This window comes from Poecilia reticulata, linkage group LG5, assembly GCF_000633615.1.
Source record: "Poecilia reticulata strain Guanapo linkage group LG5, Guppy_female_1.0+MT, whole genome shotgun sequence".
NCBI lineage: Eukaryota > Metazoa > Chordata > Actinopteri > Cyprinodontiformes > Poeciliidae > Poecilia > Poecilia reticulata.
In genome coordinates this window covers 28,307,749-28,332,704 of record NC_024335.1, presented here as the reverse complement: position 1 = coordinate 28,332,704, position 24,956 = coordinate 28,307,749, and the positions used below count along the sequence as shown (strand labels likewise).

General features: G+C 39.7%; 1 protein-coding gene across 2 annotated transcripts in view; it reads right to left on the bottom strand.

The window, feature by feature from the left end:
- Window positions 1-3,740: 3,740 nt before the first annotated feature.
- Window positions 3,741-24,956, bottom strand: part of cdk18 (cyclin dependent kinase 18) — a 45,687-nt gene continuing 24,471 nt past the window's right edge. For both annotated transcript variants that reach the window (XM_008410251.2, XM_008410252.2), the window contains exons 3-16: window positions 22,123-22,259; window positions 20,178-20,309; window positions 19,858-19,914; window positions 18,860-18,974; window positions 16,113-16,207; window positions 15,956-16,018; window positions 14,396-14,519; window positions 13,887-14,007; window positions 12,204-12,301; window positions 11,092-11,197; window positions 10,013-10,055; window positions 9,831-9,921; window positions 9,635-9,712; window positions 3,741-8,319 (exon numbers count right to left, since the gene is read on the bottom strand). In XM_008410251.2, coding sequence (XP_008408473.1) covers window positions 8,285-8,319; window positions 9,635-9,712; window positions 9,831-9,921; window positions 10,013-10,055; window positions 11,092-11,197; window positions 12,204-12,301; window positions 13,887-14,007; window positions 14,396-14,519; window positions 15,956-16,018; window positions 16,113-16,207; window positions 18,860-18,974; window positions 19,858-19,914; window positions 20,178-20,309; window positions 22,123-22,259 — 1,295 coding nt within the window. In that variant the 3' untranslated portion in view covers window positions 3,741-8,284. The remainder of the gene's footprint in view (window positions 8,320-9,634; window positions 9,713-9,830; window positions 9,922-10,012; window positions 10,056-11,091; window positions 11,198-12,203; window positions 12,302-13,886; window positions 14,008-14,395; window positions 14,520-15,955; window positions 16,019-16,112; window positions 16,208-18,859; window positions 18,975-19,857; window positions 19,915-20,177; window positions 20,310-22,122; window positions 22,260-24,956) is intronic.

The following is a 24,956-nucleotide window of genomic DNA, read 5'->3' as shown; positions in this document are numbered from 1 at the left end:
TTAGCAGCAGAACACTGATGCTGCGTTCCAGTTGTACTCGGAACTGGGAAATTCAGACCTTCTACCAATTAGAACGGTCTCCAAAGTTTCCCACTGGGAAACTGGGAGTACCTCTGACAAGTTTTAACCACAGTTACGACTTGTAACTTGCAGCGCATATTGAAATGGACTTCGCGTTTCAAAATGGCCACTCCGCAGAAACAGTGGCTGAAAATGTTTTATTTTATAAGAAAGACAAGTAGAGTGTGTCTAAAATCAGTGCTAAATGTAGCACATGTAAATATAAACTGAACAAAGTAAATGTGGTATTTGCTTAAACTATGTTTGCAAATAATGCTTATGGGCGTCTCCATGATTAAATTCCACTTGCGGTAACACTACCGGGTAAATGGTAAATGGTAAATGGACTGAACTTATATAGCGCTTTATCCGATCATTTTTGACCACTCAAAGCGCTTTACACTAGAGTCACATTCACCCATTCGCACTCACAAACGCTCACACATTTATACACCGATACGCAGCTCGGTAAGCAATTTAGGGTTAAGTGCCTTGCCCAGGGGCACATCGACACGTGGCAGGAGGAAGCTGGAATCGAACCTACAACCAGTGGCGCAACTACACATTATTCAGGTGGATGCAAAAACATAGATCGGCGCCCCCCCCCCCGAACGAGGGACGGAACTCAGGGGGAAGGAGCGACGCCCACTCTTTCCCCCCCCCCCCCTTGGCTTCGATACGTGAAGAAAACTCGCTACATTTACCTCCTCGTTATGTGTGCGAGGTGAAGGAGCGTAAGGCGCGCATTAGTGTACGGGAAAACATCATCGGCGCGCCGCCCCCTCCAGACGGGGTTTTGGCGCCCCCTCTGGTGCTGCGCCCCTATGCGTTGCATACCCTGCATACCCACTTTTTGCGCCACTGCCTACAACCTTCCGATCGCAAGACGACTACTCTACCCGCAGAGCCACAGTCGCCCAGGTAGCAGTTCTAGGGTAGCGTCTGTGTTCGTCTACTGTCTGCTCTCCAGTGGAGCTGCTAAATCCTGGTTTGCGTTAGCTCTCATTTCTCGTCCTGTAAGTCAGTTGCTACCGGCATTTAGCTGTGCGCTTGTCTCTCTGCCTGTCCTGGACTGTCTGAGCCACTATCTTCAAATAAATCACCATCATCTTCATCTTACCTGGGTCTCAGTGTTCTCTCCTCACCACCAACCACTTCTTTCCTGACAATATTATTCATATATAATAATATATAAATAATAATATAACTATTATTTATACTCTTATAAATAATATAATTATTTATAATAAATAATATTTTATTATTATAATGCTTATAATAATAATAATAATAATAATAATAATAATAATAATAATAATAATAATAATAATAACAAATATAATAATTCATCCATCCATCCATCCATCCGCGACCTCTCACCATGGGCAACTCCAGAGTGGAAGTACGTCCAGACCCTCTCAAGGAGACTGGTTCCAGAACCGGAGCCATGCATCGAGGTAAGACCCACTATTTCTAGCCTCTCAACCTCACACACCGGCTCCGGCTCCTTCCCCACCAGAGAGGTGACATTTCACGTCCCAGGAGCTGAAATGGGGTTTCTCCATAGGGTGTCTGGGATCTCCCTTATAAATAGGCTAAGAAACTCAGTCATCTGGGAGGGACTCAGAGTAAAGCCGCTACTGCTTCATGTCAAGAAGTGGCTGGGGCATCTGGTCAGAATATCTCCTCGATGCCTACCTGGTGAGGTGTTTCAGGCACGTCCTACTGGGAGGAGAACCCGGGGAAGACCCAGGACACGCTGGAGGCACTATGTCTCTCGGCTGGCCTGGGGACACCTTGGGGTTCCCCCAGAGGTCATGGAACAAGTGGCTGGGGAGAGGGAACTCTGGACCTCCCTTCTTAAGCTGCTACCTCAGTGACCCGACCCAAGAGGAAGAAAATGGATGAATGAAATGGATGGACAGTTGTAATTACAACTCCCTTACACTTTACGCAAGTTTTTCACTGTTCATTAACATATCCATCCATCCAACCTAGGGAAGATTGGAAAAATCATTACCTGGACAATGGTCTCTTCAGGGGTCCAGTCTTCTAATACTGTTTTCATCAAAGGAGAAGTTGAGTATTCAGACTAAGCTGTCGTCTTTTCACAGAAAACTTCCCCAGCCGGGAAAGTTTCTTCTTTGAGATTAGAGAAATCGTTCCCTAGGACAGATTTCTCTTGATGGGTCCAGTCTTCTCGTGCTGCTTTTGTCAGAGCAGAGGTTGAGCTTTTAGACTCAACGGTCTCCTTTTCACCGTAAACTTCCCCAGCCGGGAGAGTTTGTTCTTTGAGATTAGAGAAATTGTCCTCTAGGACAGATTTCTCTTGATGGGTTCGGTCTTCTAATGCTGCCATCATCAGCGCAGAGGTTGAGCTCTTAGACTCATTGCTCACATATAGTTGTCCAACAGTAGCATCTTCTGTTCATTTGTGATACTGCACCCTTTCACATGCACAGTGATTGTGTCATGAAAAACAGCAAGCTAGCAACATATAATTACACATTCAACTGTCAAAAAGTACAAGGAAGAAGAAATACACAAGAATAATTTTTTTCATGATATCAATAGTTTATTTAATAATTATTTATTCAGTCAATTTTAGGCCTTCTGGCAGTCACAGTACATTCATTTTCTCATTGTAACAGAATAGACAATTCACATAAAATATCACATCTCATACAAAATCTAAAACTCATCTTTTATAAAACATTTAGACATCGGTATGTTTTTACTTTTTATTCTCAATACAGAACTCTATTGTTTGCTTTTCTGTATCTGTTACAGCATAATACTTACTGAAATAGATTAAAACATTTGTCAAAATACATATACATATATATATATATTATGATCTCTTTTTCAAGGGCAGTATTTAAAATAGCTTCATTTAACACAACTAAACACACAGTAACACGTTTCTGTCATTGAAGGAAGGGGAGGGGGGGTTTGAAAGTGGACCGTCCCAGACTGTACATCCTCCTGAAGCTCCAGCAGCTTCACCAGAACCCGTTCTCCCTCTCACTCAGCTGGACAGGTTTGTAGATGGTAAAAACCAAACCACTCTCTCTTTTGAAGTGTAGAGGTAGAAAAGTGTGTTTGATACAGAATGGTGTGAATCGTGGTGTCAATACTTTGACTGGATGCTGGGACTTTAGTGTTTTCCTTAAAACGGCTGGAAGATAAAGTGGTCTTCTCCTTTGCCAGTAAGTTCTGGTTTTGATTTTTAGTCACTTAAAGGTTCACATGTTCAAACAAACAAATGTTAATATCATGACCAGTGTAAATAAAAAGGCATATTTTCAATCATCCTGAAAGCAGAACAGCATGGTATGGCCATTTCAGATATAAAAAAAGAAAGGAGGAATAAATTTCCATCAGAATATTTTTGATTAATTAGCTTGAAAAGTTGAACATTTGATAGAAAACACTCTGAAATCTGAAACTGTTTAGAGTTTTGAAACTCAAAACATTTACAAAAATTGAAAATCTTAGAATTTTGAAGCTCAGAAATGTCCTGTTTTTTTTTTATGGAAAGTTTCTGAGATTAATCTCTTAATTTTCAGAGTTCTTTTTTTCTCGCAAATTTTAAACTTTTGGAGCTCTCAGACTTTTTTTAGATTTTTTTTTTTTTTTATAAAATCTCAAAATATCACTTTTTTTGTGATAATTTACTCTTTTTTCTATCTACAGTGACCATAAGATGCCATTTTATATTGTTGGTAGATGTGTGAGGGACTTCTTGCTATTTTTGTTCAACAAGTAAGAAAAAAAATTTGTAAGAGGTTAAATACTTCTTCACAGGTTATTTTCAAGACATTATTTCTCTTAATAAATCTAATTAGTTGAAAATTAGATTTGGTTATTGTCAAAAAATGAAATGTGTTTGACCTGAAACAATTAAGTGTGACAAAGAAATTAAAACAGGACATTTACAGGGCCAAATGCTTTTTTTGTGCACTCTCCTAAAACTTATGTCTTTTTTTCTTTCCCAAAGAATCTCTTCAAAGAAGTTTGTTTTTCTATCATTTGAGTCACATGACCACTATGCCTGTAGATGACATGATCTTATCCAAGATATTAAAACTAAACAAATTGTTACTTAAGGTCACTTGAAGACTCAGACCACGGTTTCTTCCGTTCTATCTGACTGTAACTGACTGATAAAAATGCACTAATGGTCGTTTCGAAATGACATATTTGATTTCTTGAAAAGTGGTTAAAGAGTGTTTGTATGGCGTTCCAATCAGCAGTCATATGAACGTTGCAACATGCAGTTTCAGTTTAGAGGATCTTTTTGGTTAACTCACAGAGAAGTCAAGCTAACTGCTACTCAAAAGCCAATTTACAGCTATACGAAGCTCCTTATCCTCAAAACGTTTGTAAAAATCTGACCAAATATCAAATTAAAGATTTTTTATTCCTTGTCCTGTTTGCTTGACATAATTGTTAAGAGTTGTCTTTTTATTTTCCCTCTGTCTCCATGCAGTTGTGAACAGGACACATCCCAGATGTGCAGCAACAGAACTAAAAATGAACCTCTCCTTCTTTTGGGACACAACCTGCCTTGCAAAAGTACTTTCAGGTTTTCACACTTGGTCACGTCACCACAGCAAAACTCAGGGAAAGGAAAGATGTTTTGGAGCATGCTTTAGCTTGACTGCGAAAAGAATACTTTTTGGAAGGATTCACCTCCATGCTGCTCTGCATGCCTTGTACAACATCCATGTTTTTTTTTTCTAAAGATGTCTTTTGAATTATTTTCAAGAGGAGTTTTGTATAAGGACAACAGTAGAGATGCCGTCCAAAGACAGCCTCCTGACGACGTTCTGCCATGTCTACTGTATTTAAATGAGCCATGCGAATCTCTTTCTGGATGAATACGTTCCCTCTGGTGTAATCTTAAGGCTAGTATTAGCAAATCTTCATTAAAAGCTATAAAGAAGCGATATGATTTGGTTCACAGCTTTGTTTTCTTCATAGTGTCATAGTGGTAACATTTCTTGTCTCCACAATAATGGATTCTAAAGAAATAAGTAGAGCACATGCTGAACATTTAGCATGGCATCTGTAATGCAAAGTTAAAAACGTAGCATTTTGGGGTCTCCACTACTAGAGACACACTTTTTGCCTTGATTCCACTAAATGGTAGGGCACGGGTCAGTGTAGTTCAGTACGATATTTTCAGCAGAGCCGTTTTTCTGTCCCGTGGTCAATGCGCTGTTTTGTGTGACGGCAGCAGCTCCGCCCTAACCGTATCGTACCATTGTCCTGAAGCAATGGTCCAGTATGGGCCAATGCTTCAGGTCACTGCTCATATTGACTTTTAAAATGGATAACAGACATGGCGTACTGAAGCGCACCGACCTGACCCGCACCACACTGACCCGCTCAGTGAAAACCAGGCATTCGATCAATTGCCAGTGTTTTGTTGGATTGGTATACCGACGTTTGTTTATTATGTAATTAATTCTCAATATAATGAACACAAACTGAGGTATACTGAAGTGATTGTTGAACTACTTTAAACTGCTCGTTCTCTTGGTTCTCTTCATTCAAGCTAGCAAGATGTGTGAAGCAGTAGCCTTCAAAATAAAAGTTTTTTCATCAGTATCGGAGGCTTCCAAGCGTGTAATTCAGATTGGCAGTTTTGTTTAGCAAGTATCCATTATTGTTCAGTTGTTTAGGTACAGGATGTCGGCGCCTTTTTGCTTTTCTTTATGTACCAAACCTACAGAACATCGCTCCCTTCCCAGAAAGGTTCTGGCTGGCTTTTTTGAGCTACCAAGTAAACATAAATAAAATACGGGCTGAGGTTTTTGTTTCTTAGTTTTGGCAAAGGTGATTATTTCCCCTAGATGGCACTGAATCCAACAGACTGCTCCTTTAATTAGACACAGTTGGCAAGCCAAGCTGTTTTTTTGAAAGTTTTCCAGCTCATTTCTTCAGCTGCATGTTTATCATGAACCTACATCAGTTTCCCACCTTAAGAAGAAATTTAACCTGTAGGTTAAAATCTGCAGCGTAAATATAGAATAATGACTCAAAAAGATGTAAAAATGTCACCAATTTTTCATGGTCTCATCAAAAATTCTGTTTTACACATTACTTCATGTTTCTTATCTAAGGACTTTTACATATCTTCAGCTAAAAACTGCCTATGCTGTAGCAGTGAAATACATCAGGAGAGGACTGTGAATCCTACTTAATCCACATTGCTTCAAGAAAACAACTGTATGACTCCATTTCTCACTGTACTGGACACAGAGCGAGGAGTCTGAGAAAGTCAGCAGGTCATATTTAGGAACAGCGTAAGGACAGACGAACTAAAGCGAAGGGAGCAGGCTTTAGAGGACACTTTTGGTTTGTGCAAATAGGAGACTAAAATATTTACAGACACAAAGTAAAGGTTTCCCAAAACATTAGCTACACTAGATCAATTATAGACTCTTCACAAGCCAACACATCATGCACAGCTTACTAAGGCAACTTCAAATTCAGCTGTTAACACTGTAAAGGTGAAAATGAGCCCAGTCTGCGCGGAGTGGGGGTTCTGTAACAAGGCAAGTTCCTCTGCATGAGTTGGTTCTCATCTGTTGAGATTATTATTCACAAAAGGGTCAGATTTGGTGGACAGGTGGAGGATAGTCAGTAGAGGTAAGACGGAATGCTACGTGTTTATCGCTAGGACTGCCCTCATGGCCGCGTGTACAGCTTCAGAGCTACGGCGGCTGAAGCTGAACTGCTGAGGATCCTCTGAACAAGACGCAACTTCTACACAAGTCAATGAAACTCTGTCCTATCTGAGTTGGTTTAATTTCCACAGGATCTCTGCCTGTCACTCGTCTCTCTCTTTCCACATAAACTCTAATGATTTAAGTGAAATCCATGTGGTAGTTGTTACCCGTCAGACAAAAGCTGTGTCTCCAAGGAAAACCACACACAAATCAACAGCATCGTAGCTTTGATTAATTTTTATTCATTGGCTCACTAAATACATTTTGAAGCTTATTAGATATAATTTTTTTGTCTCATTTCCAAAGACCTCATTCAGAAATGAGACAAACCTGTCCCTGAAAAGCAGGGTTTGTTCCCCATCAGATAGGAGAACAGATAGCTCCTTTCATCCTTCCTGTTATCTGCTGAGGAAATCTTTCTCCCAAGATACAGCAGAAAACCTGGTTTTGTTTTAAGTACCTTCTCAGAGTTCTGTGCTAGCTCTAATTTCTGTTTAAATGTCTCGCTGCTGCAGAAAAAGCTAACTTTGAGTCTTCTCTTCACACAGCAACAGCATCCACACACACACACAGCTTAGCAGCTGTATTGGGCATTGTAACGTTCAGTTACCAGAAAAAGATCAGATTTTTGATTCTGGGATCAGTGGTCAGGCCCAACCAGGCTAAATGTTAGCTCACATATTATTTGCTTTGTATTAACATGCTAACATGCTAACATGAGCGTGTGTACAAATTGACAGTTAAGCATTTTTTTCCCGTATTTGTACAAAAAATATGATGTATTTGTTGTACAATGTTCTAACATTTTTTTTCAGAGGGACAGCAGAGGGTCCGACAGGAGGCAGAAAGGCAGAGGCAGAGCTTGTGGAAGATGAGTTGAGGAAAGGATGAATGGGAGCCGTAGGGGTGGAGGAGCCACCAAACTGGACTGACACTAAGGAGATCTCACTCAGAGAACACAACCTGCTGGTATGGTTCAGTTTTTTTGTAAATACTACAAGCAGGCTTTAGAATGTGACTAGTTAAGAATAGCAAAAATGATCGACTTTGTTCAATTTTTCAGTTTTCAGAGTTAATTATTATACAGTCCCTTCTTTGTCAGAGGTATCAAAGGAGGGAAGCAAAGAACTCTCTGATATGTGCAACATGTGTAGTGTTTCTTATAGTGCAAAAGTGTTCAAGGGGGTGTGTGTGTGTTTATGTGTGTGTGTGTGTTTGGAAGGAGATTGAATAAGGTCTGTTTAAGTGCAGAACATTTTTTATCTTCAGAAAGAGGATGAGCCTTCAAGTTCAGCTGCCATGGAAATGAGTGAAGAAGATGTCCTTGTGACGCTATGCGTGTGTGTGTGTGTGTGTGTGTGTGTGTGTGTGTGTGGTTGCTGAGGTTGCTTGCTCAATGTGTTAAGCTTTAGTTGGCCTTGGTGATCTGGATTTGAAAGGCAGCTTCTCTCCATTCATGTCTTCCTTCTTCTTCTCTGTGTTTTCTAGAAGATGCTTTGTCTTCGATTCTTTCCTCGGCCTGAAGAGGATCACATTACAGTTCATAAAGAAGAAGTACATTTTAATGATTTTTCCCCCCAGATGTTTCAGTTTAGGTTCACTGAAAAATGTTTCATTTTTTTTTTACATTTTAGTCATAAAAGTGTTACATTTCAGTTACAAACATGGTATTAAATACATGCTGATAAGTGTTTTCCTGTGGTTTTACAGGCCAACACAAAGAAGAGCACAGTGGTGAAGTACCAGCATAATGATGCTCTTTTCAAAATACCAACATCTAGGACACAATGAAAGTGTTTTTTATATTTATCTAAAACTATATTAATCTAGCCCCAAGTGAAAAAAAAAATTTAAAAAAATAAACTGAAGAGAAAAAAGTTGTTTGAAAAACACCCTATGATAACAATGCATAGCTGTTTTCTTGTCTGACTTTATCCGTCTTACATATCTTGATAGGACGAACTTTTGAGCCACTATAACATGGCTTCAGTTCATTCACTGCAAAAACATCAGTTAGTTTTGGTCTAGTTTATAGTGCAAATATCTTGGTACAGTTGAAATAAGACAAACTAACTTACTAACAACTTTTCAGCAAGATGTCAGGAGTTTGTTACAATCTGTGATGGCGTAGTTACTGTGAAAAAGTTACTTTAATCGGATTACTGATTACTCCTTGAAAAAGTAACTTAGATTATTGATTACTTGATTTGGAAAGTAACTAAATTACATTAAAAGTAACTTTTTTAGCTACTTTCAGCAGCTGCTGACAACAACGCTCTGCCTCCTGTGAAAATTACATTGAGCTTTGCCAAAACTTAATTGAAAGTTATTTTATAATGGTAACATCAACAATGCTTCTCCAGTTATATGGTTATACTGAATGGGAGATTGTTTAATGGTTACAACAGTACAAAAAATAACTTTAGTAATTTGTGCATGTTTTTCTGTGTTCCAGTATTGTCTGGAAAACTATAAATATGATTTTAGTAATGCAAAGTGATTTGAATAAGTAACTTTAGTCCGATTACTGGATTTGAAACAGTAATGCGTTAGATTATTCGTTACTGAAAAAAGTGGTCCAATGTCAGCATTTGTCAATATTTATAAAAAAAAATACTAGTTCCATTGGCAGCATCTCAAATCCTAACAAAAGTCTTAAATGACAATCAGTTGCTGATGTTTGTTTCAAATCATTTTAGAACCTGGTGAAAATTAGACTAGATTCTGTCCTCAGAAAAACCCAAAATACACAGAGGGCATGCATATCATACAACAATTGCCTTCCATTATCTGTGATATGCTTTGGGTAAGGTAATGTCCAGCTCTTTTCTTACCTAAAGGCTGGAATACTGAGCTACGATGGCCTGGATCCTTCTGGAGCTGCACCTCTCCGAGAGAGAACACTGAAGCAGCTGGAGCAAAGAAAGGAAAAGGAGTATGTGTGGAGCTCTCATTGCATTAATACCACATATAAAAATCATACAGCTGTGTTTATAATGGAGGATCTCAATGGAAGCAACTATATCTTACTGTCAGCAAGATGATGTATGGCATCCCCCAGACTCAGGAAGTAGGCATGGTGTAGAGCCGCTTCAGACGAGATTCTGGTCCTGGTGTCATACTGTCACATGCCATGCAGAAAGAGCTCGTTAGAACCTCAGTGAATTAGCAGGTAAGATTAGGATTCATATAAACGGGCTTTGGGGTCGTACCAGCAGGAAAGCTGACAGCAGATCAATTCCCTCCGTGTCCAACCTGATGGAGACCAAGAAAGTGTTAGACAGCTTAAAACTTCACTCGTTCAATAAACATGAACATTCCATTAGAAAGTATTTGTTCCCTTGCAGATTGCTTTTTGGTGAACTAAACATCAAAGTGTGAAAAAAAGCTAAAAAACAAATCCATTCTCAATGGATCATCCTAAAACAAAAATTAATAAATCAATCATGTCAGATTACATTTATAGGAGCAGTATTAAATATTTTCCAGGCACACAGTGTCATTTTATAGCTCAATCAAGTAAATATGTCACTTTCAGTTGCTATAAAAATGCTTTAAATAGAAAATGTGACTTAAAAGAAACTGAACTTTGATATTTAAACGCTTTTAAATTGGGCGTCTGTCTCTTTAAAAACTCCTGCTCTTTCTGAAACTCCGCCTTCAGGAAGTCATCACAACATGGCTCCTTTATTAATTTAAACGTTTTACCAGCGTTTCAGTGAGAAGTAGCTCCTATAATGAATTCAGCTGATGCACAGGTCCACCAGGTGTTTGCCAATTGCTGCTGGCTAGTCTGAAGGAGCTGAGTGGAGGAGTTTCAGAGGAGGGCTGCTCTGTGAGGTGGAAGCTCGGAAACTTGGGAACTGGAGCTCAGAGGACAAGCTGCGTCTCAAAGGCGGGGCTAGATCCACCCAGGCGTTTCGCGCAGCTGAATGGTTGCCATGGGAGATTAAAGGATTTCTCAAATATGCATGAAAGAAGACAACACTACAGGAATGTTTTTGGTGAGAGACCAACATTATAACATGATGTAATTTTCAAAAAAGTTGATTTTACATAATACTGCCCCTTTGATTATGTATTTCAATTTCCATTACCTGATTTCTTATGCTTGATAGGATTATGTGTCCAAAACATCTCGAAGTGAAACACCGATAAAGTTTGAATCACATTAAACTGGATGATACATAATTGGCCTAATACTACATTAATAAATTAGCTAGTAATGCTTTAGATGTCTCAGCGTCTGGCCATGCATGGAGATCATTGCTAGTTAACGCAGAGGGTTTACCGAGGTACGTGGTTGATGAGAGCTTGAGATCTGTACTGAGGAAAGAGGTAAGACCTGAACTCCTCATTACTGCTAATACCAGGCCAGGTCTCTTCTGTTGGAGTACCTGCATCACAAAGAAATAGTTCGTCTCATTTATTGTTACATTTAGTTACTATTATTATGTAATCACCAGGAAACCAAGTGAGAAAAAGCCCATCTTAACGGTGCAGACTAACTGCTACATGACCAGTCGTCACCCACTTCAAAATAAGAGCATGAATATAAACGTCTAACTACTTAAAGAATTCTCAACAGTGAATAACCAAAACTTTGACACAGATGTTGAACTTTATTCAACTGAAAGTTTACAAAACAACCAAGTAGACTTATGGTGCGTTCACACCAAAAGTGTTTAGAGCGTCAGGCATGTCTGGTTTACATTGAAAGCCTATGTGGAGGCGCATCGAGGGCCGTGGAGGCGCATCGAGGGCCGTGGAGGCGCATTTCAAGCGGCTAGCGTGGCGAGATTTGAACCGTCTGGAGAGTTTTGAGCATTTGAAGCATCAACAGCATCTAACAGAAAGCAGTGGCTAGAGCTGACTAAATATGCCTCCACATAGACTTTGAATGGAAACCAGACAAGCAAAATGTCAAGAGTCTGCGTTCAACATGCACACGCGTCAAATTTGAACATGAAGCGCCGTTTTTGACCCACGTAACGCTTTTGGTGTGAACGCACCATTAGAATACATACCAAAAAATGAATTCGGTGGAAGCTAAGAGCACTAATTGTTTTCAAAGTTTGCAAAACTGCTAAAGTGCTACGTAAAACATTTGCTATGTACAGTTAGCAGAAGTGGCAGAAGTGACACACCACTGGTGGTTTCCTTTCATTGTAGGTTTCTAGAACTCATTAGATTGCTGAGAGCAGCCCAGCTTTTCACATACGCTCATAAAAGAAGGCTGCATGCGTAGGTGCTGGATTTGATAGTTCTGTGACCAATGAACCGGTTGGTACAGGGCAACTCAGCGGCTGAGCAAACACTTTCTGTATTAATAAGGATAAGCTCTCTTCTCATCTGCACATTTCAATCAGGATTTTACTCTACTGCCATTCCTAGTCATCTTACCCATAAGTCTAAAAATCAAGTGTAGCTCCTCCTTCACTGTTGCACCAGGAAACATGGGGCGACCCGTTGCCATCTCATACAGTATACAACCCACACCCCTACAGAGAAGGAGAGGAGGAGGCAGGGGATGAAAATACAAGTCGGACAGAGAGGGAAAAAAGCAATCCCAATATATTAGGTCTCAATGTGAATTCAAGACTTTAAAATGAGCCGAGTGAGTGGGCACTGTGGGTGGCGTGGTGAGACCCCCTGTGGATCTGTGGGGGGATATGTAAGCTCATAAAAGACTGTTGCATTGCTGGAGCTCCGTTCTTCATAATCTGTCATTTCACAAAGCTGTGGGGGAGTTATAAGCAAACAATTATTGTGCAAAAAGTATATAAGGAAAGTGATTGCCCATGAATTATGCATCTTCATATTAGAGTGTGAGTCATGTGTCTACAAGCAACCTGGGATATTTAAAAAGAGAGAAATCACAGAAATCTTGGAAGATCTTGACGATGATTAAAAAACGCTCAGTGGTGATGGGGGGAGGGCATGTAGCATTAAAAACTGTCTGTGCAGTGCTGCATGGACCCAGGCACACTTTATTTGTCCAATCAGTTTAAATGACAACTGTTCAATATGAGGAAATAAACTGAGAATTATCCGACCAATGGAAACAATGCTGCACTGGTTCATCAGCCAATCTTGACCAAAGATGACACACAATGTTTTACAAAACGATTCATCCTCCCAACGTTTTCACATTACATCGACAAACTTTGACACATATTCCTGACATTTTACCCAATAGAACAACACAAAAACGCACATAATTGTAAAGTGGAAGAAAAAAAGACATGTGGCCTTCAAGGATCTGAAATGTTTGTCATGTTCTGCCCCTTCTTTCCTCTGATAACCCAGTGAAGGCAATGGCCTTCACCTAATTCATAAATGCAGTCGACCAACACATGACTTCATCTCACCATGGATGCAGCTGTTTTGCGAGCATTTCCAAGGTTTGTTAGCGAACGTTAGTGAACAGACAGCACCATTAAGACCTGTGATGGGTAAAAATGTCTCTGGATGTACAACGTTGATAGAGACACAACCCTGAACACCTGCTGCTGTCACTGATGATACAAAAAGTTGTTCCATCAACTTGCCGATTACATTAACGAGATCAGTAGATGAGCAGGTGTTTGCTAATTGCTGCTGGCTAGTCTGAAGGAGCTGAGTGGAGGAGGGCTGCACTGTGAGGTGGAAGCTCAGAAGAATGGAAGCTGCAGCTCAGAGGAGGAGCTTCTTCTTGAAGGCGGTGCTAGGTCAACCCAGCTGTTTTCCACAGCTGAATGGTTGCCATGGAGATTAAAGGATTTCTCAAACATTCATGAAAGAATCAAGGCAAAACTTTAGATATAATTTTAATAAAGAAAAAACATTATAACATGATGTAAAGCTAAAAAAAAAAAAAGAGTCAATTTTACATTATGCTATCCGTTTATGGTGGCTTTGATCAAGAAGTGCAACTAATAGCAAATCAGAAATTTGGTATCTTTTGATATTTAATTAAGGTCAGAGAACAAAGAATTATTTATCAATTTTTTAAATTCTTCATACCTGCAAATAAAAAATCCATTAAAACTCCCGTCTTTGCGGGACGTGGGTGGGTGCACTGAAAGGTGAGTGACTGTTTCTCACCACATGTCGATGTGCATGGAGTATTCCGTAGAGCCCAGCAGCACATCGGGGGGCCGATACCAAAGAGTCACCACTTCGTTGGAGTAGGTCTTTGTGGGGACGGATTTGGCTCGAGCCAGACCTGGGCAGCACAGGACGCCATTTTAGCTACATCTTTGCTCAGCGGGACAGGTGGCTTCGCTCTGCTTCCCATAAACATTTTTAGCCAATGAAAGAGCCAAAGGCAGTTCAACATGTCGTGTCATTGGCTGCGTGTTTAGCTGAAGCTATTAAAAATAGTCAGGGACACTGGTGGGCTTACCGACCTACTTCCAACACAAAACTGAGAAAATCAAGAGAGGGGTTATGGTTGCTAGGAAACATGAAGAAAGGCCGAGGGTAATCAGCATTTAAGAGCTCCGTGTGGCGATAAAACAGAATATGACTCAAAGTATTTACTACAAGCAGGATTGCTCCGTCACTGCAGAGAGCGACCTGTTCGGTTTGTTGAACGTCGGCGTGCTTCCTACCAAAATCGGCCAGCTTCAGTTCGCCCTTGTCGTTGATGAGGAGGTTCTGAGGCTTCAGGTCTCTGTGGAGGATTTTTCTTTTGTGGCAGTAGGAGAGACCGCGCAGCAGCTGGAACATGAAAATCTGCAGGAGGGAGGTGAGAAGAAAAGACGCTGCACGGGTTCAAAAGGAAATGCAGCCGTTCCAACACAGTAGCCGTGTTTACTCACCTGCCTCACATAGTCAACATAACTTTACAACAATAATTAGAATGTCATTTATTTTATGTAATAAAGCAAAACACAGCAGTGCATAATAAGTGGAAGGTCACATTCAATAAAATAGAATATGCGTCTTGATGAATACGTCCAATTAAAACAGGAATCTTTAAGCAGCTATTAAGCTTTTTCAATAAGCCCACATTTCAGTATTCAATTTTTTTTGTTCTTATTGATCTGATGTGATATTATAAACTCAAATGTTGTGTTTTTATTAGCTGTAAGTAGAAAATCCTCATAATTAATAAGAACAAAAGGCTTAAAAAGATCAGTCTTTGTGCAATTAATCAATACATGGTGTTTCAGTTTGTACACTGAGTTACTGAAATAGATTATCTCTCAAAGCAAATCTTTATCGTTGTTTGTTTTGTCAGTGAAACTGTGTCTTTAGAAAATCTGTCTACTGTGTAATATGTAAAACAGTCTAAAAATCCAACAGAAAAAGTAAATATATGTGAGCTTGAAGGCATTTTGACTTTATTTTTCATAATTAGCGTCAGGATTTCAGAAGAATGGAGACAAGTTTAGGATCCAGCAGGGCTTAATGACCAAACTAAGGCATGATAATTAAAGAGGTAAAACAAAGAATAAATGTCAGACTGTCAGGCAGCATATCGTATAAACGCAGCCTGAAAAATGACTTTAAGTATAACACATAAAAGGATACACATCCACAATTAAAATCTGAGAATTGAGTGTGTTTATTGTAGGGGTAAAGAACAAGGAAACAGTTTGTTCTGGTCACCAAGTTTAACAGTCTGGAGTCCTTCTTCAGTGACAAACTGCTGCATCCTGGGTGCATAAAGTAGAGTTAGCTCAGATCCTTCCCCCAGCAGCTGGTAGGCTACGACCAGCACTACTCAGTAAATGTTTACATCGTGCTGATATTCGCTAATTTGTTTCTTGTGAAAGCTCTGTTGTATTTTTATGCAGATTTTATTTTTTGAATGACTTTACTCAATTGCACTCTTCTTTCAATCCAAGTACTCTAATTCCAATAATTGTGCTATGTATTTTTTTGCCTTTGCTGTAAACTTGCCCCTGACTATTTTCTTACTTGATGTTCTCCTTGATGTCAATCTGCCTGCCTGTGACTTTGCACTACAGGAACACAAAATCTTAACAAGTAAAGACAACTCCAATGGTGACGCTCATCTAAAATACAAGCTCACCAGTATAAACACAAATTAATTCCTGAGTGGGAGTTTGCAGCAAAAAAAAAGTTTTTTTTTTTTTAATAGATTCAGGACATTCAGTTAGCTTCTGAAATCCTCCCACCAGTAACGTACAGCTAGCTCTCACCTTGACGTTGTGCATGCTCATGAGATTTCCACAGTTGTCCAAGTAATGTTTAAGGTCACTGTCCTGCAAGACAGAACAACTCGCTGTTGCATTGATCTTCCTTTGGGCTGAGTGACCTTTAGGAACTGTGCTGATCTCCAGCTGCTGGTGCACTCACCAGGTACTCGAACACCAGGGTGAGGCAGCGGTCCGTGTGGATGATGTCATGCAGTGTGACGATGTTGGCGTGTTTGAGGTTCTTCAGCAGAGACACTGAAATAAAAAAATCAGGTGTACATGAGGACAACAGAAAGCTCCTTGTGAATCGCGTGAATTATTACATTGCAAAATAATTCTCAATTAGGGGTTAAGATAAATTTGATCTATACAGCAAAATGAAGCTGTACAGCGGTGAGTATACATTTTAATGGGAAAAAACAAAGATTATATGTGTGAACATAGAAAAAAGTATGTGTATTTTATGACGAAATATTAGGGCCATGCTAAGAAAACAATAAAAAATATAAAATTACACGAATAAAGTCACCATATGATGAGAACAAAGTCGAAATAATGAGAAATAAAGTGGAAAAAATACGAGAATAAAGTCAACTTTACTTTTATATTATGACTTTATTCTTGTATTATTTCGACTTTTCTCATAAAATTACTTTATTCTTGTACTTTTCTTTTATTAGTGTGGCCATAATACTCTGTTGTAGTATTTAACCGAGTCATAAAAAAATAGTTGTTTTGAACCTTTTCTCTACTAAAATCTCACATATATTTTTAAACAGATAATTTTCCCTTTTGTTTTTGAAAATAATTTGTGTCTACATAACCATGAAAGAGCATTTCCCCAGAGAAGATGTTTTTTTTGGGGGGGTTGTCATACTTACATGTTCAAATGATCACATTTATTTTTATTTCCAAAAGCTTTAGGGAATGATTTCCACTTAGTGAGGGAAAGACAACCTGCTTTGATCTGAAAAGTGATCGGTTGCAAATTCCATCAAGCGTTGTGAGAACTTTAAGAGAGGGTTTCTTTCATCCCTGTGGAGGAATTCTGGCGCTTTGGCCCAGTCTTCTCGGCAGTATTGTTCTAATCCATCCACAGTAGAAGGTTTTTGAGTATAAATTGCCTGTTTAAGGTCATGCCACCCCATCTAATTCCAGACTTAATTAAATTGCTGGAAAGCTTCCGTTTTTTGCATTGAATCATTTTGATGCTGCTTTACCCCAGTGGGCTTGTGCTTAAGGTCACAAACTGACAACTGGACTTCCTCCTTCAGGGCTTTATGTTATAAAGGAGAATTAATTAATTAATTCATTCATTCATTCATCAACCACAGCAAATGACCCAATCCTGAAGAAACTGTCGATGTGATGTTTTGTTTAAAATGCTGTGTTGGTCTGACGATCAGCGAACAAGAGGAAGAGTTGACGATGACATCCATTTTTGTTTCATGTTTTAGAATCGCAGTCTGCTTGTTGTTGCAGGCCGACACATTACAAATGTTACCGATGGGGTACAGTCATAACAATCGTTATAAACCTCACCAGAGGCCACGCCTCCAGGAAGCAATCGTCTCTCAACAGGCGAGGATTCAGACCCTCTGAACTAAGCAGAGCGTGATTTTTATCAGCCTATTCTTTTGTAACCTCCTAGGAGACTTGTTGTTACTGTCTTGGAGTAATTTTAGTAGACTGACCAGTCCTTTTAGAAGTCCACCACTGTTCAATGTTTCTTGATTTGTGGGTAAGGACTCTTAACAGCAGTTAACAGGTTCACTGGAGTCTCAAAGCCTTAGGAATCGCTTTATACTCCCAAAATCATAGATGTCAAAGATTTATATCCCTTCTGTTCTAAAAATTTCTTTAGATTGATGTTGTGCCTCCTGATATCATAGACCCCACTTAATGTTGGCTGTCAGGTTCTACTGAAGTCATTTCATTTTGCTGCAATATAGGACTACTACTCCTATTAGTGTGAGTGGTGAAACTAGACCACAAATATGACAATTTCATAATTTGAAATAAATGGGGAAAAAACTTTTCATATAGTCAGATTGGGTTGGATAGTTTCCCCAAAAGTAAATAAAATTATTTGAAAATAGATTTATATATTCTCTTGGGTTATTTTTGTCTGACATTGACATTTCTTTGAACTAAAAGTTAAAAAACTGAAAAAATACACTGTCACTCACTGTACTTTTATATCGTCACCTTCCTAAAATAATGGCCTAAGTTATTTTTTGCAAAAAATGTATTTTTATTTATATATTTTTTTACTGAAAACTATTTATGCCAATAATTTTGGCATAAATAATTTTGTTTTTAATGCCAAAATCATTTTGGTTATTAGTTTAGGAAGGTGACAATATTTAGATTTCTGTAAAAATAAAAATAAAAAAGTGTATTGCCTATGCTGCACCACCAGGTGGCGATAATGATAACCATAAATCCATTCAAATTCATAAGAAGAAGATCCAGAGCGTGGCTCAAGCAGCTCCACATTAAATATTCTACCAAAATAACTTCCTTTAAGCTTCATAGAAACAAAGACAAAGGAAGATAAATGTGGAAAATCCACAGAAATGACACCAGTGTTGTCTCTACGCCTCTTAGCACAAAGAGAGCTTTTACATAATCAGTGCTTTAATATCGCCGCATACATTATGCATAAAATAAGTATTTTATTTTGACAAAAGATTTTAACCTCATTTTGCTGAGAATTTAAACAAAATAAGATTTGTGGAGGTTTGGAGCCCCCCCCCCCCTCCACAAAGCTCCATCCTAAAATTCAAGTTTATCAAAAAAGTGTCGCCTCCTCACCAGGGAATTTTTTCTCTGGTGAATTTGTTTGAGCAAAAAAATCTCAGAAAATCCCAAGTGAGATTCTGAGAGGGTTAATGATTCCTTTACCTTCTCTGATAGCAGTGCAAGGCGCTCCCTCGTCGTGCTCCAGACGGATCTCCTTCAGGGCCACGAGGTTCTCCGTTAGTTTGCTCCTTCCTTTAAAAACTGTAGCGTAAGTCCCCTGGGAATAGAAGCACAGGAAAGCATATCAGGTGATATCATGCAAAAGAAAGAGCCGTTGTAGAAACATGAGTCTTTGGACACGTTGTAGTTCTGTTTCGCTCAGAATTACCTTTTTATAGGGAATTATTGACGACTATTTCTGACTGAATGAGAATGCCTTAGAATGACGGCAATCGTGTCGTCAAAGTATTTAAAGTTGAGTTTGAGTGAGAAGGTTTCTACTGTTCCATTGTAGTGCAGCGTGTATCGTAAAAAAAAAAAATCTATTGCATTTTGTGATCTGAATCAGTTCCTCGTATGGAAGTGAGATATAGATCTGAGAAAAGGTCAGAACAGGGCCGGTCAGACTACCATGAAAACGTCAGATATGGGTCACATTTGCCTGCTGTGTGATTTACAGTTTTTTCAACAATGTTCCAGATTTATTCAGCTTAATTCAATGTTTTGAACCATTTAAAAGAAGGTTTTGCTGCAGTTTATTTGTACATGTAGGTGGACAACCTATTGTTTTAGTCAGTTTCAGTTTCTTTGATATTTATTTTCCATTGGCTGCCATACTACTGATTGCACAGACTGAACAGATTAAAGTTGTTTTTACATGTCTGACCAGGCTTGTGAAGATGTTGGTGTGTTTAGGTCTGCTGTACTGGTGCAGAGTCATCAAATAAATGTGACTTCTTTAAAGCAGATTTGTTTTTAGTTGAATGGTACAGCATAAATATCACATTAAATGTGAAAAACAATTTCAAATGATTTCGTTATCACAGCGACCCACCATTGTAGCAGGGAGTTAACTTTTAGTTGCTCACAAACCAAACCATAAATGTTGCACTGAACTCAACAGAACCTCTGAATCGTATGAATAACCAGCTGCGACGTACCTCACCTAGTTTGCCAAGCTTCACATACGTTTCCAGTTTCCCAAATCCTATATCAGACTAAAGGCAGAGAAAACCATTAGACAGATTAATTTCACAACATTTGATTCTGTCCTCTGGATCGGGAAAAAAAGGTTTTTACTAATCTTACACTCCACAAATGACTTGTTTTACTCTGTCTAACAAAAATACTTAATTGGCAACAGGGCTGAGAACAAAATAACGACTCCTTCAGTCTGAGTCACTACCCTTCATGCAGGTGGAGCGACACACAGGACGAGACAAGACAACGCGGTGTGTAAAATAAACCGATGGTTACTGACCAGTGAGGCGCGTCGGGACATGCGGCTGAGCGGTCTGCAGAGGGGGGAGTTTTCACTTTCCTGCTGCAGTTTTTTGAGAAACTCTGGAGGCAGGCGGATGTCCATGGGCAGAGACATCCGCTTACTGACGTCCTGAAGAGGCCGACAGAGAACGAAAAGGATCAGACGGTTCTGTTTGTCTTGTTCAGGCATTTTATTTTTTGTCAATCATCTAATTGATTGTCAAGTAGATATTCAAAAGTTGGTGGATTCAGAATTGTGACTGAGGATAAATGGGAGCCAATTATAGTTGAAGGAAGGAAATCTAAAAGGTCTGACCCATACAGTCACACAGTTCAAAAGGCAATTATCCCTGCCGCTATAAAAAAAAGTTACAAAAATATCTTTCAAATATATTCTTTCAAACTTTTCTGGCATTTAGCAAAAATAAAAAATGTTAGTCATTTTACCTGACCTAAAACAGGACAAGTTTGGTCTGTTTGGTGTGTCTTTTTATTCGGTGTATGTAAACATCTGGCTTCAACTGGATCTGATTTAGGCTCCTCCCCCTCTGACACTCAGTAGTTTGTACACCGAAAGCCACAATAGGTGACATTTCAACACGTGTGATGCCAAAAAAAGTGTTTCCATTGCAGTTTTGCAAAATTGTGACACAGAACATCACCTCACCCAAGAGCAAAAACATCTTCTCAAAAAAAAAAGTTAGCTTTTTGAAATTGCAGCATCTCCATTGGATAAATTCATTCTCGTAAATCCATTTTGCGCAATGTCATGGTCAAATGGTCAATGACAACGCAGCTATGTTGAAATGACGAAAGTCAATTAGCTTAATGGAAAAACTTCTCACAATTCCCAAAATTTCAAAATTGAGTTTTGTCAACATGAGCAGGTCAGCGACAAAGATCTGCTCAGATTTCTAACGGAAAGGCAGCCGCTGTTACCAGCAGACCCTGAGCCAGCACGTTCCACCGGAGTTGTTCATGTTCATCAACATGACATTGTATTCTTCTTTTCTAAACATAATGAAATAACAAATACCTGAAAAATGTAAGGAAACTAACAAAACAGATGTTAGCAATGTTCTACAGCAGCATTGCCAAATTCATTAATGATCTCGAGATAATTGTTTTTCACCGCATTAGCTGCTGACCTGTTGTCACTACCCTCATTAGAAAAATCCACTCCTCACGTTTGTAGCAAGAAGCTGTAGAGGTCTGCGGAAGCTGAACACTGGCTCAGTTGTTGTCATGCTGTTATTTCTGTCCTCATTACATCTTTCTAAGTATTCGCTTCACTTTGGCGTACAGTATTATTCTCACTGGTCTGTCTGGTGCAGGCTAGATGGTGTCTGAGAAAAAAAAAAGTCAGGGTGACTCATGCTCCTTCAAACAGGACTATTTTACCTGAGACGGTAGGGCTGTAAACAGTCTGCGAAAGAAAAGTGTGACGCTATGGAAAGGTTAAAAAGTTGAGACTCAGAGATGAAGAAGACATCAACCTGTTCACACTCTGAATAACCTTGTATCTCTTTAAGGCAGTTATATAATGAAACATAAAGTCATGTCTCCCAGAAGAAAAAGATACCTCCAATAGAATACCAGCAATGGTAACTTCATTTCTGACCTAAATATGTTTGGTTTTGATTTTATTTTTAATAAGGTTTTTAAAGGTCAAAGGACCCATCCTGTGGTCGGTTCAGTGAAGTAGGTAAGATGGTAGGCCTGCTAAGAATAACCAGTTGGTTTCTTTAACAAAACCAACTCTGCAGAGAAATGTTTGGCTGAAGCTTCCTGGCTTCTGCTCAGGTTTGCTAACCGAAGCATTTAGAGTACCTCTGCTTTTCCCAACTTGCAGCTGGAGCAGTTAGGCGAGTCCATTCCACACCACGGTGAAGAGAAGTCACCATAACTCCTCGTTCTGCAGCGTCAACCTGTTTGCTACTCACTTCCATGGAAAAGCGTCTGTGCTGGGCCTGGCTGTGGTAGTGCAGGTGGGATGGAGAGTGAGCTCCTGGTGTGGTGGCGTCAGGGCTCACTGGGCTGGCATCATGAGATGGAGGACCGAGCCGGTCCGGAGTCAGCCCTGGAAGAACAACAGGACGGAATCAGCATCTGAAGGATCATTCAGCTCATCCACACAGAGCTGAATATCCGGGAAACCGAATAGATTTTTACATTTTTACACGATTTTACATGACCTCTGGGCAAAGTGGAGATTTCCAAAGTCTCCTTTTATTTCCCCCCACTTTTGCGTGTGGACATTGGAAACCGGAAATTTAGAGGTCCGGACTTGACGGTCTGCAACAAACAATGCGCCGCTGACGTCATGTGACCAGTTTCTGTTTGGTCATGCAGTGGAGGAAAGATGGCTGCTTTCAGAGAAGTGCTGATTTTTTACATTTGTTCAGACATTGTTTTACTTTTACTTTTCTAACAAGTTAAGTTGCAAAGGAGAAGGAGTGCTTGGAGGTCAGCTGTTTTACACCAACTATCCGCCCCAAATGAGGCATCTCCACGTGCGTCCTCACGCCCTCTCGACATTGTCTTGTGTTTTATTCTAACACGGTATTTAAAAGTAGTTCAACCTCTCTGTCTGAACCTCCTGGCACCATAGCGGTGCTGTGGTGGCACAGGGGTTAAGAACAACCAACATGTGGAGGCCTTAGTCCTCAACGCGGCTGTTGCAGGTTCGTTGGATTCCCACCCTGGTGGCCTTTGCCGCATGTCTTCCCCCTTCTCTCATTACCCACTTTCCTTTCAATTTACTATAAAATAAAGGCCACCAGAGCCAATAAAACAATAAATAATAATAATAAAAAACTCCTGGCGCCATGTTTATGTCCTGACAGGAAGTTGTGGTCGTTTTGAAGGTTTCATTTTAGCTGACATACTGCTTTTCACTACACTGCCACCTGTGGGTTTGGCATGTCTAAACCAACGCTCAGTAAGTCATGTAATTCAGCGGCTTTCTGTAGATGAACACTTTTCTTAAACCGATCAGGTGTGGACGAGATTACTTTATAAAAAGAAAAAGACCTGGCTATGTGTGAACTAGGCCTGAGAAAAAAAAATCTAAACGAGCTAATGGCTATTTCTACCCTCATTAGTCCACACACTCTTATCCCTCATGTAGAGAACCTTCACTTATTTATTTAGTTTCTTGCTTCCCTTGTTGCAGAATTGAAGGGCAGGCTAGCCTCCTCTGGTCCATGTGAATCATTAAACCCAGCTTCAGATGCTGTGCGTTGGACCCCAGCAGCCATGTGGTGAAAAACTCTGTGATCCAGCCTGACATGATAATTAGATCAAAACCTCATTGCTCTGTATCTGGACATTCATCACATTCACCAACCTCAATATTGCTCTGTGTGTTTACACGGATTTGTGCTCACAAACATAATGCTAGAAAACAAATAAAGGCTTTTCATCACCGTCATCAGGCGCTTATGTTTAAAGCAGGTTTTCTATGAACTTCTGTTCTTCCTGACTTTAATCATGAAGAATCAACAGTCTCTATTTGGATTTGCTTACCATTTTCCTTCCTTTTCATGGCTGAACACTACTTTTTGTTAGTCTGTTCCACAAAATCCCAATAAGACATGATGTCACTATGTGGGCTTTTCCAACTAAACGGAGCCATTCTTCAGTTTGACCTGGAGTATCAATATCGCTATTTACCGTTTAGCTAAACTGTGTTTGATGTACAAAAGCAGATAATAAGCATAAATCGGCTTTCTGTGACTATCCATTTCACACACTAGACATGAGGCAGCCGGCTCACGATGAAGAAAATTCCAGTGGAGCTCAATGTTGTTCAGCTGCACTGTGAGAATGCTGTCTGGTGAAAAGAAAGGACTTTGATCCGCCATGTTCAAAGTTGTGCCTTGGACAGCGGTCAGTGTTTGGTACCTGGTTGGCTTCTAAATGCTTCACACTAAGGAGTTTTTTTTTATTTTCCCCAATGGCAGCATTAACAGCAGCACTATGCCTGGTGGACATGTTGGAGCCCCCTTGGGGTGCAGCGCACAATCCCTGTTTCCATAGGGACACCGGCAAACAAAGAGCAGGACGCTTTATTAGGTGTTACTAAAGCCACCTTCCCAACGTCGAGGCACCGAGACACACACAGCTCCTGCTCAATCTGTGATGTGCTTAACCCTGATCACACAAACACACACACACTTTGTAATTACAAAGCCTAACACGGTCCAGTAAAAGAAAACAAGTGAAGAAGAAGAAGAACTTGAAGCCCAGGAAGGCTTTTAGATCTGAGAAATGTTTGAATGAATCTAACAAGACATTTCAGAAGAAGCTCAGAGGCGCTCTGGTGCAGCCTGGCTGTGTGTTGTGTTGATTATCAGTCTAAATAGGCTGATAGGATGAAATGACAATCTGTTTTCTGGTCATTTGAATTTCACAGCTGCAGCGCTCCTTTGATCCTTCGGATGCTAATTAGGGTGGCTAAAGGTGAGGCTAATGTGAGCCCAGTTGGGAGAGACAGACGGATGTCTGCTGGACACCTGGTTATGAAAAGGACAATCCATTACGACGCACAACATGATGTCTGAGCCTGTTCAGCTGAAATTGCTCTTACACTGAGAGGAGGAAAGCAAGATTAGACTGAGGGAAAAATACCTATGAAGACTTCAGATATATTTGAAGCAGTTTTAATAGATTGCAGTCAACATGATCATTTTAAAGGGACAGAATTATGTAAAATTCACTTTTTTGAGCTTTACCTCATGCTATAATATAATTTCCTGCTAAAAAACATACCTGG